This window comes from Pygoscelis adeliae, unplaced genomic scaffold (genome assembly GCF_000699105.1).
Source record: "Pygoscelis adeliae isolate BGI_AS28 unplaced genomic scaffold, ASM69910v1 Scaffold34, whole genome shotgun sequence".
Classification (NCBI taxonomy): Eukaryota; Metazoa; Chordata; class Aves; order Sphenisciformes; family Spheniscidae; genus Pygoscelis; species Pygoscelis adeliae.
In genome coordinates, this window is record NW_008824658.1 from 5,162,340 (window position 1) to 5,178,115 (window position 15,776).

Sequence of the window (15,776 nt, forward strand, 5' to 3'; positions counted from 1 at the left end):
TAATGCGATTTCCCAGGAAGCTGATACAAAAATAATCAACCACAGATGGTAGAAACTGAAGTCTTTCCTTTCAATCTTGTCATGGTTAAAAGTTTGGAAAATAAAATCTTATAAATTTCGTAGGGCACATTTCCAACACTGAAAAACACCCAAACTTTCAGTCACAAATAGGATTTAAAAGAACATTCATACATTAGAAAAACGTGTAAGTTCCAACTTTCATAGTGCTAAAATCCAGAATATATTTTACACATGGTCACTCAAAAACCTTAGATGTACTCTAGAGGAAAACCCTCTTCCCACTAATAACGTAAACTACTCCTTCTGTTAGCTATCCTTTGAGAACACCCTGATCAAGCAATAAAAAAGGAAAAATTTTCACTAATAACCAAAACAGGCAACTGATTATACATACTTTATTGCCAGCTCGTCCAGTTCGGCCTGCTCGGTGCACATAATCTTCATAATGGTTGGGACAGCTGTAATTGACCACCAGCATCAACTGTTTTACATCTAAGCCCCTTGCTGCTACAGATGTGGCCACCAGAAGTTTGCAAATTCCATTCTTGAAATCATTAATTATGCTGTCCCTGTCATACTGATCAATACCTGCAAGAACCCAGACAAAACAAAACAGTTAATTATAAAGCTCTGCTTTGAGCCAGAAGAATTTGTACACAGGTTGTAACACCCTTCAGCTTCAAACAATCAAAAGCCTATGCAAATAAAATTTCAATACGTTCACACTTTTACAGGCAACATACATTAGCCAGGATAATAAACCTCTTAGACTATTATCCAGAATAACAAAACTTTTAGTTTTTCCACTACAAAAAGATGTTTTCCCATACCAAAATCCTCAAAATCCTTTCTTTAATATGATTTTCTATTTGACTTCTTATATTCAGTTGAGACCTCATCTGGAGGCTTTGTCTGCTCTCCAAAGGCAACAGAAATCTCAGAAGAACGAGAATATTTTTTCCCTCTTACACTGTTGCACTACATGAACAGTGGTTTTGTACTTATTGGTTACTGTATTTTTAAGAGCATTATATACAGGAAGTTTTAAAATACTCTGGGATGGACAATATTCTAAAGAGATTTCCTCCTCTTGCCTAAACTACTTCCGTTATGTTACTACTTGATGGCAGAAGAGTGAAACAACAGCTGCTATTATTGTGGAATCTCAAATAAAAATATCATATAATACTCCCCCAATGGCATTCCCTGCTCTGCAATAGCAAGTAGTTAGTAATATTCCCTGAGAGGTGTTAGCTCTCAGGAACAACCCTGTTGTACAGAGACAAGATTTGGCATCTGATGACGTCTCACAGGGAACAATAAAGAGTAATTACGGAAAACTATCATGTCTATTTCAAATCAAGAGACAAATATCTTTCCCAATTATAAAGCAAAGCCTGCTCAGGAGGAAATAATAATTGGTACTATATAGGAACTAAGTAACTTCTCTTTATATCTACTGAATACCAATATTCTGGTTTGGAGTTGTTACTGTAAAACCTTAAGATTTCAGATTACCTCCATGAAGAGACAAGCAAGGATAAGAAGCTCTCATTAAATCTTTCAACAACCCGTCAGCGTGTTCTTGTTTATCTACAAATATGATAACCGATCCTTTCTCCTGATAGTGTCCCAGTAGCTCCAGTAACTTCAAAAACTTGTTCTCCTCTTCTATGACAATCTGGAAAAAGACATACAAAAGCAAAGTAGAAAGAGTATAAATTGTATCTTAACTCATGAAACATATTCAGGGTGCATAAAAATAAAAATCAGGAACAGGAGATGACTTTTTCAGGCTGTTTCCACAGCTAGTGGCAAAACTGCTGTTCAGCTTAGTAGTATAAAACCAAGTTTTTTAAAAAAAAGTGATCACATTGCATTTGCAGACTAGGGTGTTAGTTTATTCCGAGTTAATGTTTAATAAGGTCGCTAAACTTCTAAAAATAAAAGCTCTGTGGGTATATTGGTTTATATTCAATATTGCTGGAAATAATCTTTTGCAAGCAAATGAGAAGATATGCGAGGCAGATGTGTGATACTCACAACATGTTGCTCCACATCAGAACAGACAACACTTCTGCCTCCGACCTGCACTTCTATAGGTTTACTTAGGATTCTCCGAGCTAATGCCTCCATAGCTCTGGGAAAAGTAGCAGAGAACATGACAGTCTGACGATCAGGCCTGACGTTGTCTACAATGCGCATAACCTGGTTTAAGAGAACATTCCCTGTTAATACCCAAGTGCTGCAATTGAACTTCATACACATACCGAGCTGTCGTCTCTAAAGTTAGGTGGTATCTGCGCTACACACAGACTACAAAGCCTTTCTTTACAGATTTGCTCATGGGACCTAGGCGCTGGCATTGGAAGACAGGCAAACTTGCCGGACTCGAAAGGAAGCTGAGTGGCAATATGCAACCTGGCAACAGCCCAGCAGAAATCTTAAACACACGCAGCAGAAACCCTACAGCTCAAGAGACAAAACAAGGGAATTTTCCTAATTTTGGAAGACAATATAGCCTGATGACAACTGAAAGAGTCCTGGATGTCCAAAGCTGCCAGCAAGTAACTTGTCACCAACATTTCCAACATTTTGTTCCTGTCTCCTGCAGGAGATTGCCAGGAGACATCAGAGACTTTATAAGCAGGCTACAACTACTAATGACACCTGCATCAAGGGATTACATAGGGCTACAACACGGCCACGAGTATCCAAAACAAGTGTGTAAAAAAAATAAAAAATAGTATATTAGAGAAAAATCTAAGCTATGTAAGAATTTATTGAAAACAAAGCATGTGAGGATAATAGAAAAATTAAAGAGTCAGTTTAAACTGCTGTCCGTGTGTAGCACATCTTTTTGAACACTCATTGGCAGTGTAATAATAACGTAGCATTGCAAAATCCTTTAAGTGGAAAATAACATCTTGTGGCAATATCACTCATGTCATTAATTACCTGCGGCTCAAAACCCATGTCAAACATTCTGTCTGCTTCATCAAGTACAACATATGTGACTCGACGGAGATTTGTCACTCGACCTGTAAAAGGAGAGGAAAAAACACATGGGAAACAAAATCAAATGGAAGTCTAGTTTCCCTCAGGAATAATTTTTTTTAAATGTTATATAGTCTCACTATCTTCTAACAAAGACATTAATTAATTTTTTAAAAAATTCACCAAATGTGAATTTTAATGTTCTCATTTTAATCACATATACATTCTGGGAAATGTGTAAGTATGCACAAGGCCCTTTATTTTGTCAAACTCTTCTCTTGCATACCATCATAGGGCCAGAAGAACCTGTAAAATTCAGAAAACTGCCCTCGCCAAAACACATCATAAAACTAAGACTGAGATGAAGCAAGGAGCCACATCAGCCATTATCTGACAGCGCCACCTAGAAAAAAACATATTAGAGATTACAGCGCATGTGTGGAAGGCAAAGTCCAGTGCTAACTGTTGCAGCCTCAGAAAAATTCCTTTTATACATATAATCTGTAATGCTTCCTCGGAGCTAGAAATAACTATTTGAGGATAATCATACTAATTCTAGTTAACTGCTAATAATATGCATAAAACAGAGTAAGCAGTCTTTTCAAAATGAATATATAAAGATTAAAACCTACCCAGTAACACTACTACATTTAAAATTAAAAACCACCCCAAACTCTGGGACAGCTGGAAACAAAATAAGCAAGTGGTATAGCTGTGAACATTTTGAAATTATGATGGAGAGGATAATTAGCACCCTTCCCAAACAAATAGCTAAGAGATTCCCTTTCATGAGAAGGATTTATCACAAGGATTTAAGAATCTCATTCTCAAACGGTATGAACACATTCAGTTCTAAACAACTGTGGAGTGACACTGTCAATTGCTCTCAGAATGGAACAGATTTTTCACATTTTCTACAATTATCACTCAGACTTGTGCATATCAAACTACAGTAGAATTTGGTCCTTTCAGCTTCAGCAAATTGTAGCTGAATCCTCAAATTATTTTTTAGAGATTTAGCGCTGCATTTTTTTTTAAGATACAGAACTCATACTTAAGGAACAAAATAAATATTTCTTAAAATCTACATATCTATTTAACATCTTAACACTTTCATCCCCAAATAATAACTTTGTAAAATTACTTGGGAACAGCATTAATGTACCTACCTTTGACGATTTAAGTCTTGGAAGCCCAGTTCTATATGTCTTGAAGGTACTTTTTCCACAGAAGTTAAATAATGTCAACAGTTTAGTAGAGGTTTTGATGTGGAATAATTTAATAATAAAACTTTATCTAATAAGCATGCAATGGTTACACTAGGACAAAACCTCTTAAAGCTGCAGTGGCTCAGTTGAATCAATCTGAATATTTGATGTAAGGTCAGTTCTTTTACTTTTGAACAGTTATTTAGGGAGGGCTTCTCTGTCTGTCTGTTTTTTAAAACCAACAGATAAAGGCAGAGTCAGACACTCATGTAAAAGTGGGGAGCTACACTAACAATAATAAAGGATCAACGGGCAGACAAAATAAGCAACTGTTATATAACCTTTATCTAAATGACTTGAAGTTAAAAAATTTGGACCAGCACACTTTAAGTTTATCATTGTTAAACATTCTCAGAAACTCTTCAAGAATGTAGTATTTCCTGTCCTCCCCAAAAAAGTCAAACCAATATATGATTAAACCTATTATTAGTGCTATATATTCTCAATAGCTAGATAGTGCAGCCTGAAGAGATATAAGAAAATTCCATAAGACCATTTATCAAAATACATGATCTTTTGAATGTTAGAATTACACAACAAATACAAAAAATTCTCCATAGGAAAAGGTTTTCTACTCACCATTGTTAGCTGCTAACATGTCAATCATACGTCCAGGTGTGCAAACAATAATTTCAGCACCTCTTTTGAGTTCAGCTATCTGATTTTAAAACACAGTAAACAAACTATTAGAGTGGGGTTTTGCTTTGTGTTTTTTTTTTTTAAAAAAAAAAAAAACATGTATCATCTTGCAAAAAAGAAAACAACATACACTGTAATACAGCTGTTCTACTAATGTGAATTATGTAAAGATTTTACTTAGCAATTTCTTTAAGTCTTTGGAAAACTTTGCTTTCCAAAAGCGTAACCTCTGTCAACCTAAGTTACTACCACTTGAAGTAGTTATAATGGGGATATGACTTCTATACAGTTAAGGGCCTATAAGAAATGTCACGTTATGTCAGGGACAACTGATGCTAAATAAACCATGTTCCATCACAGATGGTCGCTCCTCTTGTTTCCATAAACAGGGCAGGGGGGGACCCTTTGAATTAATCTCTAAATTACTCTAACCTGCAATATTTGGCAATGCAATAATCCGAAGTTAACATTTTCTGGCTTTTGTTATCTTGAGGGGAACCTCAAGACAAGGACCAATTTTCAAGAAGATCAGTATGTTTAAGTCTCAGTTACGTACAAACGCGTAAGCTTTTGCATTACTACCATTCATACCGAGAACATCCATAATGAAGGCTGCAAATGTACTGGATTTTTGGGAGAGAGAAAGGAACTAAATTCACTGCAAAAGTAACATTAACTAATTCAGTTGAAGAGTTGTTTGACAAGTAAGGTATGTCTTTTGCGTACCTGTTCACTGATTCCTGTTCCTCCATAAACACAGACAACTCGAAGCCCAAGTGTCTTTGAGAATTTCTTACACTCCTTGGTAATCTGCAAAGCCAACTCGCGAGTAGGTGTCATTATGACAGCTGAAAAGCAAAGCATTTTCATCATACATTGTAATAGAAGAGATGTTATTTATACAATAAAAATTAATCTTTAGTAATGACGTTTACAGCAATTTACTTATATGTATTTTTAAAAATGTAATTTCACGAAAAAGACAGTATGAGGATGGGGTGGAAAACTGGTCAAAGTTTCAAAATCAAAGGAGTAAGGTTTCCCTTCCAGATATACGGACATGCAAGTGCTCTTGAAACAACATTAGATAGTACAGTGATCACAAACAACATTAAATAGCACAGTGATCATTAACTAAATTAAAAAAAAGCCACTCATTAATGGACATCAGTAAGTAAGCATTCCTCCCTATAACCAAGAGAAGAACTGAAGACCCTTCTAAAGTGTGTGCTTGAGTTTTTATTTATTTAAATAGCGATTTTGAAAATAAAAGCTTTGTACCTATGGGACCTTCTCCTTCTTCTAATGCTCTCTGATCCATAATGTGTCTGAACATGGGCAACAGAAATGCAATAGTTTTTCCGCTTCCTGTTTTAGCAATGCCAATCAAATCACGTCCATTCATAATTGCTGGGATAGCCTGGGTTTGAATGGGAGTGGGCCTTTCATAGCCATGTCTTAAAGAAAGGAAAAAAAGGTATTTTAAGAACAAAATAGGATTTGACAGATGTGAACCACAAAGTCATGCTAAAAAAATTTGCATATTCATATTTACATATACATATCGGTGCCATTCAAAAAATACAGCTTAAAAATGAGCAGCAAAAGCATGATACAAATGGCAGAAGGAATAGTTCATAACAGTAGTTCAATACTGAGCGATAAACACTCTGATGACTATTTATTTTACATCTACAAACATGGACACGTTGCATTATGCAACAAAGAAAAAGGTTTTTCTCATCAACGTATGATAGAACACAGTGAACAAAATCAAGCATGATATAGTTCATAAAGTGCTTGCTTACTTTTTAAGGGCAGTGAGAATCTTCATGGAAATACCACACTGTACCCAGGTTTTTATTGGTTTGGGGCAGCCTTTTCCCTTGACTGTAATTCCCTCCAACTCCAGCCTGTACACATTCACCTCTGAAATAGAGTTTGCATTACAACAGAGTCAAACTTGACATTTCTCTACTACCTTGATCAAAATATTCTTATCTGTCCCTGAACATGAAATACTAATTTTATCACCACCAGAAAAACAGCTTTTAGCTTGTTACACATAAATACAGGAGGCAGGTGGAAAGGACTCAGGTAAATTTTTCAATCAAAGCCTCATATAAAATCATATGAGGTTATCAATAATAGTGATCTAACTGATTCAGTGTTTTTCTATACCCAGTTGCTCCAAATGCTCTTTATATTCCAAAAGAATTTGCTGTTTCTTTGCACATCAAAATCCATCGTCCTTTTCTTTAATAGTCCCCAAGGTGTTCTGATTGTATTTGTCCTTACCTTCTTGAGTCATTTTAGCTAGTTCTGGTACTTCAACATAGAAGTTTTTCCTGAAAGGTTCATATTCTATCTTTCCATGATCCACTGGTTCTAGCAGCTTTCTCTGCTTGGTCTGATAGCCAGTCAGGGCAGTCTGAAGATCAACTTCCTCCTCTTCTGAGGAATACTGTAGAGATTATAATTTGTGTGCAAATCAGTATGAATGGTATTCTGTGAAGCTCTGGTTTTTCATTTATAGAGGTACTTTATTCAGAAGCAACAGTTACTCCTTACCCTATTAGACCAGATACTGAAAACCCACTCTCAGTTTAAGAGGAGTCCCAACTGTTCTTTCACCTATTTCTTTCATGTTTCTCCCAAACCTGAACTTTCACCGTGTTCCGTATCACTTTCATGACTTTACGAATACTAACTACCAGCCCTGTCATCCGGAAATACTCACTGCCATACAACAGAAACAGTAAGAGGAAAATACCAAGAAGAAAAATCCAGCCAGCATACCACTGATTCGCGTCCCACCGCAGTCACAGTTCTGACAGAGGCACCCAACTCAGCTTTAACCTAGTCGAGTACTACTAACACTGGAACTGCAGCAAGGCAGAGCTGAGCATGACCTAGCTGAGCTACAGCGCTAGCAGGGTATCTAGCCAACGACTTGGGCAAAGCTGTCTCTCTAAGACCTCCCGGGCAGCAACATACCCATACCCTTAACAACTAACTATTCAGGCCTACACCACCACACACAACCACATTAAGTACTCAGTATTCCTGTTCTCCTGAAAGCATTTTATGAAGGCAGTTTGGACGCAGAAGAGTAATTCTGAGAAGTTCAGGTCCAATCACTGAGCAAGATGGCTCTATGAGAATCCCAGAGCACTGTTGTGTTAAAATTCAATATTCATGCTGATCTGCCACTGCTCAACATGCAAAAAATTGCACGCTGTAAAGACTACAGGGAGATCTACCAGTTCATCAAACCCATATCCAGAGAGGGCAGCTGACATTTGTCCACTTGTACCACCTCTTCCTACTAAAACGCATTTGTTATTTACAGCCAGTGTAACAGAAAATGCTTATAAATTTGGTTTAGGGTGCTGTCTACTAGAACACATGACTTGGCATAGCATTTTGTAGCCTTAGGCAGAATCCAACTCCTTTCTACTGTTTCCTAAACTGTAATATGAGAACATCTACCTCTCATTTGTGCTAAAAGAGATGTCTCATTACGATTCATGAAGTGTTTTGAGACACATAACTTACAGGTGTTTTGGAAATTAATATATTTATACTTACAAAGAAATTCAGCAGAAATGTAACACACAAACCCCATTTTTTTCAGATTAGATACATGCGACTGAACGTGCAGACTGAGCAGCTGCATACGTAAACACTCTATACTAGCTCGTGGGTTGTTCACACACAGGATCACCAGGACTGCCTGCCCAATTTCAGTAACGTGAACTGAACACACACTACATGTGACATACACCAGCCCAGTCATATTAAGAACAGTTACAAAGCCAGACAACCCGATGCACTCATTCAGTTCTCATCTGTGTAACACTGCCTCTGAACAATAAAGCTGCGATGGCCATTTCTGAAAAAAAAAAACAGTGCAAGTAACAAGAAACTCCGTTAAAATCAAAAGTCTTGTGACCATGGTTCTGCAAATTAAATAACTAAATGTTTATCTCCTAGGAGATGGAAAAATCTCAGGACTGTCCTCATTCTCATGCCTCTTACAAGAAGATGTTGCCTTTTCAGAGTAGAAATACAAGACACTTCCATTACCTCCATCGCATCTTGGTCATTCTCCATGAGCTCCCCTTTCTTCTTTTCTGACTCTGCAGCTGCCTTTTTGGTTGTCACCACGGTTACTACTTTGGTAACAGTTGGTCCGGATTTCTACAAAAACAGTTAAGAAAAATTATTGCGCTATCATACAAAACAAAAAACATACTGTATAAAATATACAGAATATTTGTAGTTCTGAACGCATTATGCTGGATTTTTTTCCACTTCCTTCAGTGAAGGATTATCAGAATAATGCTTGATAAAACAGCTTGACAAAAACACCAGGAAATTAAAGTTAAGGCAAACAGGCATTAAGTGCATCTAACTTACTTCTTGCTTTTTTGCACTCCCCCCCCTTTTTTTTCAAAGCCATTTTGATATTAAAACACAAAGCTATCTTTAAAAGACAAAGATAAGAAATCTTAATAAGCGATCGTACCTTTTCACTCCCACCTCCACCTTTCACACTTCTCATATTGAACTTCTTGACCTCTTCTTTTACTTCTTCCATATAAGCATCCAAAGGATCTAACTCTTCATCTTCAACCTCATCGCCTTCTTTTTCTCCTTCTGCAGTTTCCTCTTCATCATCTAATACAAGCAAGAAAGTTGGGAATAAAACAGACAGGGAAGAGAAAAGTGCTCAGGTGTGTTAAATTATTAGTCTACCCAAATAATTACGGTCCAGTTTTATTACTGTATCATTTTTCCTCATACGAACCTCCCCAGTTTGTTAATCTCAATTGTATCTTAAACCATTTGAAGCCATGACCAGATTTAGGCTTTGTTATTTTATAGTTCACATTCTGAAAAGTAATTAAATGCTGTAAAGATAATGTAATACAAGTATTATTAGGAACAAAAGTATTTAAACTGTCATATATAAAAAGTTAAATACCATCATCATCTTCTAAACTCCACTTTTTCCCCTGTTTCATCTCTTCAATTTCTTTTTTCAGTTCTCCTATGTTTTCCATAGCCTTCTTGCGTTGTTCTTCCCTCCATTTCTCCACTCTTTCTTTTCGTTTTCTCATTTCTTCTTCTAGTTTGTTCTGATCAAAGTTCTATGACAAAACCCAACCAAATAGTGAAAGTTAACGGCCACTGGCTTTAGCCTGTGCTTCTTCAAATATAACTGTTGTGTGAGCGTGCTGTAGAAGACTGGACATCCACAAACTTAGCACAACAGAAGTAAATGAAAAATATTAACATCAACTATAACATTTTCAAGTAAGAAATGCAGTTAACTTTTATTTTTCATTATAGTAGCTGGTATATAATTTTTAAGATAATAGCGAATTAAACTTTATTTACTAGAAAAAAAATATTTTAATTCACACCAGTGAGTTTCAACTCATTTTAGCCATTGATCCATACAAGACTAAAGAATTATCATGTTACCCTCTACTTCCAAAAGTCCTTCTAGTACAAAAACCTGTGACTGGTTTATGCCTGGGGAGCCCTCACTGACAGTGCAGCCGCTATTAACAAAGGAGGGTTAGTAACAACGTGCTGGTTTAGAAGAGTTAGCTAGAAGTGCTAGTTTGGGAATTCTTCATCTAGGCACATCTTTTTGTGTCATGGAACAAGGCAAAGTGAGCTTCCCTCTCCCTTTGTTCTTTGATTCCTGCCTGGGTCCAGAGGCCAAAAAAAAATTTTCAGCTCCTCTACTGACACCTAATATGTCCTTCACGCTTGTCTGGGGTTTGCAGTCTAAGCAGTTCGAAATCTTGAATTGAGAAGAATGTTTCTTATGCCAAGAACTGGAAGCGTGCCCCGTGACAGGAGTCTGTGTTACTGAAGAGAATACTCTCTCATTCAGTGGGGATTTTGTCCAGCTCTAAGAACAGGTTTTCTTTTGTTAATGCAGTAATCTACGGCTAACTTAATTCCTGGTTTAAATTCTATCTTTTAAATTTGTAAGTGTTAAAAGCTTCTACCTCAGTGGCCACGGTATTTGTGGTAGCATCTTTATCCTTCTCTTCTTCTTTGTCGTCTTTGTCTTTTTTCTTTTCTTTGGAAACTTCCACACCTTCTGTCTTTTCTTTAGATCTTGACCTGAAAGGTAAGATCAAAGACTTCTTAGAACATTACAGCTTTTCTCAGGGGGAGGATACGCATGTGCTGGCTAGAAACAGAACTGTGAACACCCTGTACAGGTTTATGTTTTCAAATACCTTACGAAGTACACTGACTCCCAGACAATCTTTCCATTTCATGAAAATATCCCCTTTAACTACCAGAAATGTAGAATCTATTGCAATCCACCAATTCACAAGCTTTGGTTCTGTTCTGTTCATTGCTTTACAGGGGGAAGTTGCAGACTTCATTTCCAGAGCACTTACAAGTGATACTCTAGTGGTTCTGCAGTTTATTTTACACCTCCTTAAAGACAGCAGTTAGCAAAGAGATACTAAAAATTTCCTGTTTGTTGAATTTCTAGAGAAAGGTAAAGTGATCTAGCATCTTGCATGGAAGTTTGAACGTCCCCCTGAGCATACAGCACTGGCTGAAAGACATAAAAACACCTCTCCCTGGGAAAAGCTACTTATGTAACTCAAATGTAACATGAAGACTTGCATTTAATACAAAACCCATTTGTCACAGATTTTATTATCCTTACTTGCTTGCAATCAAAAAAAAAAAAGACAAAAAATGCATCCAAACCAAACATGTGCTAACTCATGATAATAAATGTAAAATTCACTTTAGCCAATTAAATCTCATTAAGCCTTTTTCATTGGGCTATTCTAATACAAACCATACACTTATTCCAAAAGACTTTGTGATTCCAGCTTCTTACAGTTTCTAGATTGTCATCAACCTGCTTACTCTTTATACAGACTGCTGTTGCAACTTACGGACTTCCCACTCATTTTACAGTGTTGCATGATTATACGCTGTTTGCAATTACGTCTGAAAATGCCATTAAAATGTATTTAAAAGAACATGACCTGTAGTAAGTTTTTACACATTTCTGAAGTCAACATCTATAAGAGTTCAAGGTTCACGTCTTTACTAAGTCTATTTACTAGACAGTTTATTCGATTGTAAACCCCTAAGACTAGTACTTCTCAAATCCATGTTGACTGCAGCACGAAGCACACCCACAGAATTCAACAAACAGCAGATAAACAGGTGGTGGCTTTACCAAAGCAGACTTCTTGAGCTTCTCTGAAATGTTACACTCTATATTTTATTTTTCTGCACAAATATAATAAAAAAAAAAAGCAGATTCCAAACTTCATTGGCTTACATTCTTTAGAGCACCTTTTGTGTAAAGAATGGACGAAACATTGAGCTCAGGTACAATCAGTGGCACTTATAACAGTTTAGAAATTCCTGTTACAGATGTCACCACGATGCCATTTATAGATCCCCTGCTGCTACCCTACCCGTATTTTTTTTAAAGCCTTGTATGTTTCCAAAGAAATAAAGTGCTTTATCTGAGAAAGAAAATGATACGGTGCATCCCTGAGAACACTGCACTGGAGAAAATCTGGTAACTAAAACTTCCTATTCTCCAGTAATTTACAAGTTTAAAGAAAATTATACTTCAATGTAATGCCTGTGCTAGAGAGCACCCTGTACTTTATTAATTTGGGCACACATGCTGGGACACAAAATATTACTTATTGATACTGGAACCTGAGATAACAGTGAAGCACTACAAAACTTCCAGAATGAAGTTCAGTCTTAACTTTAAAATTAACTGTGTTTTTTAGCTGCCACAACTTGGATCATCTTCTGTTACAGAAACATTCTAACAGTAAACTGCGTTACACATGTTAAGCAATAGGAAAAGATCATAACAGTAGACTCACATAATATTCTTCTTGTTCTACAAACCAAAGCTTGGCATGGTTTTGCCTGGTGATTCCCTCCATGCTACCAATAGTTTTACGATATTTTGTCACTATGACATTGATTGTAATTAGAAAACACAAATACCTGTTTTCTGTTTTCCTGTTCTTGCTTGGACTGGAGGATCGAGACCGTCTACCTCTACTCCTGCTTCTAGAGCGCCTCCTCTCTCGGCTCCGGGATCTTCTTCTCTCTCGGCTCCGTTCCCTTTCTCTACTTCTTGAACGTCTGCCACAGAACAAAATTGTATTTATTTAGCATGTGATCATTGTATAATTTTAGCCTGCTATTCAGGAACAGGTTGTAAAAGGAATCCAACAATCATCAAGACCGCTAAGAGCTTACAAACTCCAGCACCAGCAGCTAGAAACCATTTAATAAGCAAAAACGTTAAGCATAGTAAAATCTAGCATGAAAGTAAAGTAACAGCAAAGTAGCTAATTATAATGGAAGGACATCAATATTCAGATGACAGGCATTTTTACCTACTTTGATTGGAATCGGTAAGTCGTACCTTTGACGCTTTCTGTCACGCGATCGAGACCTTCTCTTGTCCCTACTGCGTGACCTCTCACGTCTACGTTCTCGATCTCTGCTTCGAGAGCGTCTGTCTTCTCCACGTTTTCCTCTTTTGTCAGATGGAGAACGACTTCTAGAATGGCTACCAGAGCGTCCACGTGACGCAGAGCGCTTCCGATAATGCCTGCATCGTAAATTCACAAAAAAAGATGAACATGAGCATGAGAACAATTTGCAGTTAAAGGATATTTGTCATATTTAGCTGACAGGCAAAAAAGAATTATTTATCTTAATTTTGTGGACTTTTTAGATTTCTAACCATTTGTAATCATCTTGCCAAACTGATTAACATACGTATACTCCTAACGATGCTGATATCAGAGGGATTACTCAATCACATTTTTGTTTTGGTTTTAGAATACTACTGTAAGCACATCATGAGAACACTAGAACAATTTCTTTTTTACAAATCCACCGATTTCCATTATATATAGGAAAAGACGAAGACTCTTTGAAGCTATCGCAAAATTTGTCGAACAAATACAACTGTTCTTTGTTGCTTTTTATGCAATACGTAATTTTTAACCAGGTAAACTAGGTAAATTATATCTCTGCTCAATGGAAAAGCTGTCAAACTGCAATTAAAGAAATGTAAAACCCTGAGCATATGTGACACAGCAATGGTCAATGCCTTTATGATGCTGACATCAAAAGAAATTCCGTAACATCATCAAACACCACAATAGAAGCTTTAAGAAGTTAGCAAGGCTTGAGGGGTGTGTGATGGAGATGGGAGTCTCCTTTTCTCCCCTCATTAATGCTCTCTTATCCCAATCACACTGCGGGAGAGAGTAGGGCTAGGAATTCTCCAGGAAACTCTTCAGCTGAATGTACAAGTCACAGAGGGACCTCGACTGTGACCATCTCCTCTTCCCCCAATTCCTGATCTTCAGTCACCACGCCAGAATAATTCCTTTGTTCACCCTCCTGTAGCCCAGGACCCACAGGCCCTTTCTCCCGACAAGCCTAGTAGCCAGGCTTGGGAAGCTGGAAGAAGCAGAGAAGGCAAGACCTCAAGCCCCCCACGTCCTTCTTTCCCTTCCGTCACTGCCACACAGGGTTGTATTACAACAGTACCGGCACTAAAAATAATATAGTTTATTTCAGCACTTTGGTATATTTAGGTACCATGTACATTTGGAATCAGTACAGTGGCAGCATGACATCCATATACTGCCTATCAGCAGTATAACTGAATGCAAAGAACATCTGTCAGTGTTAGAGATCTCTAATTTCTTTCCCATCTCTGCCACAAAATGCCACGGGATCTGCTCCATACTTCCCCCCTTTCTAATCTTTTAGTTTTAGAAAACTAAAAATTTTTTTTTCAGTTTTCCTCTACAGTGTGCCATAAAGCTGCGTATATGATTTCAGGTTTCAAAAGCCCTAGTCTGATGAACAGTTCTTTACATCAACTCCAGCATGTGCAGCCCACCCCACCCATCTCCACCCCACCGTTCACTCTCACCCTCTTACCATTTCTTCACTTTTAAAACCTTGTGTAGGTATTAAAATAGAAAACTAATACAGGTTTAAACTCACTTTTAACATTATTTTTAGCCCAAACAGAAAAACCCTTGTAATTACCAGAAGAGAAGCTGTACTGTGATAAGCAAGGGAGTCCTGCTAGCTTGAGTGCCAGCAGTTTGGCATTCAGTTCCCAGGAGATTTTGCAGCCTGAGCCCCTAACAGTGTCCTGTTGGCAACAACTGCTGCCCTAGCTAGTCTGAAACTAATTTAGACTTATCTATGGGAGTACCCAGCTCTTCACTGAATCGCTAATTTGAACCCAAGCCGGTTGTTAAAATTTCAACCCATCTGCCTCTCTTGGTATAAATCTCAGGCATGGATCTAGGAAGCTGTTACAGGGTAGGGAGAACTGCACGCGGGGACTATTGTGTCACAGTTTTAGTGTTAAAATCCGATGGCTGAACTAGGAAACAGAGACACATGCCACAACAGCACTTGCAAATTACGGAGTTGGTTTAAAACCGGATAGGTGTGAGCAGCTCCAGATCACCTGGCAGCACGGGCTTGACCCACAACATACAAAGCACACGATCACATCGCTGCTGAGTTGCTCACGACACCTAATCAGGTGTTTATACAAGCTACGAGAAGACAAAAGATATGGAATCCCGCACAAACTTAAAAAGAACACGCAAAAACGTCTAATCCAGGTTAAAAAAGCCTACCCGGCTGACTATGCCGTTGCTATCGCTGTAGGACAAGCCAGCAAAGGCCAGGTGGCATCAGGGAGGCTCGGCGGTTCGTGCCCGTTAGCCCCGGCACCTCGGACCCAACGCCACGCACCGC

General features: G+C 37.7%; 1 protein-coding gene across 1 annotated transcript in view; it reads right to left on the reverse strand.

The window, feature by feature from the left end:
- The window catches only part of DDX46 (DEAD (Asp-Glu-Ala-Asp) box polypeptide 46), a 25,211-nt gene that overhangs the window by 8,432 nt on the left and 1,003 nt on the right, over positions 1-15,776 (reverse strand). Inside the window, exons 2-16 of the mRNA XM_009322774.1 lie at positions 13,396-13,584; positions 12,969-13,109; positions 10,958-11,075; positions 9,916-10,081; positions 9,457-9,608; positions 9,015-9,128; positions 7,224-7,389; positions 6,734-6,854; positions 6,207-6,382; positions 5,652-5,773; positions 4,866-4,944; positions 2,980-3,062; positions 2,065-2,229; positions 1,540-1,702; positions 416-609 (exon numbers count right to left, since the gene is read on the reverse strand). Of these exons, the coding sequence (XP_009321049.1) occupies positions 416-609; positions 1,540-1,702; positions 2,065-2,229; positions 2,980-3,062; positions 4,866-4,944; positions 5,652-5,773; positions 6,207-6,382; positions 6,734-6,854; positions 7,224-7,389; positions 9,015-9,128; positions 9,457-9,608; positions 9,916-10,081; positions 10,958-11,075; positions 12,969-13,109; positions 13,396-13,584 (2,149 nt within the window). The remainder of the gene's footprint in view (positions 1-415; positions 610-1,539; positions 1,703-2,064; positions 2,230-2,979; positions 3,063-4,865; positions 4,945-5,651; positions 5,774-6,206; positions 6,383-6,733; positions 6,855-7,223; positions 7,390-9,014; positions 9,129-9,456; positions 9,609-9,915; positions 10,082-10,957; positions 11,076-12,968; positions 13,110-13,395; positions 13,585-15,776) is intronic.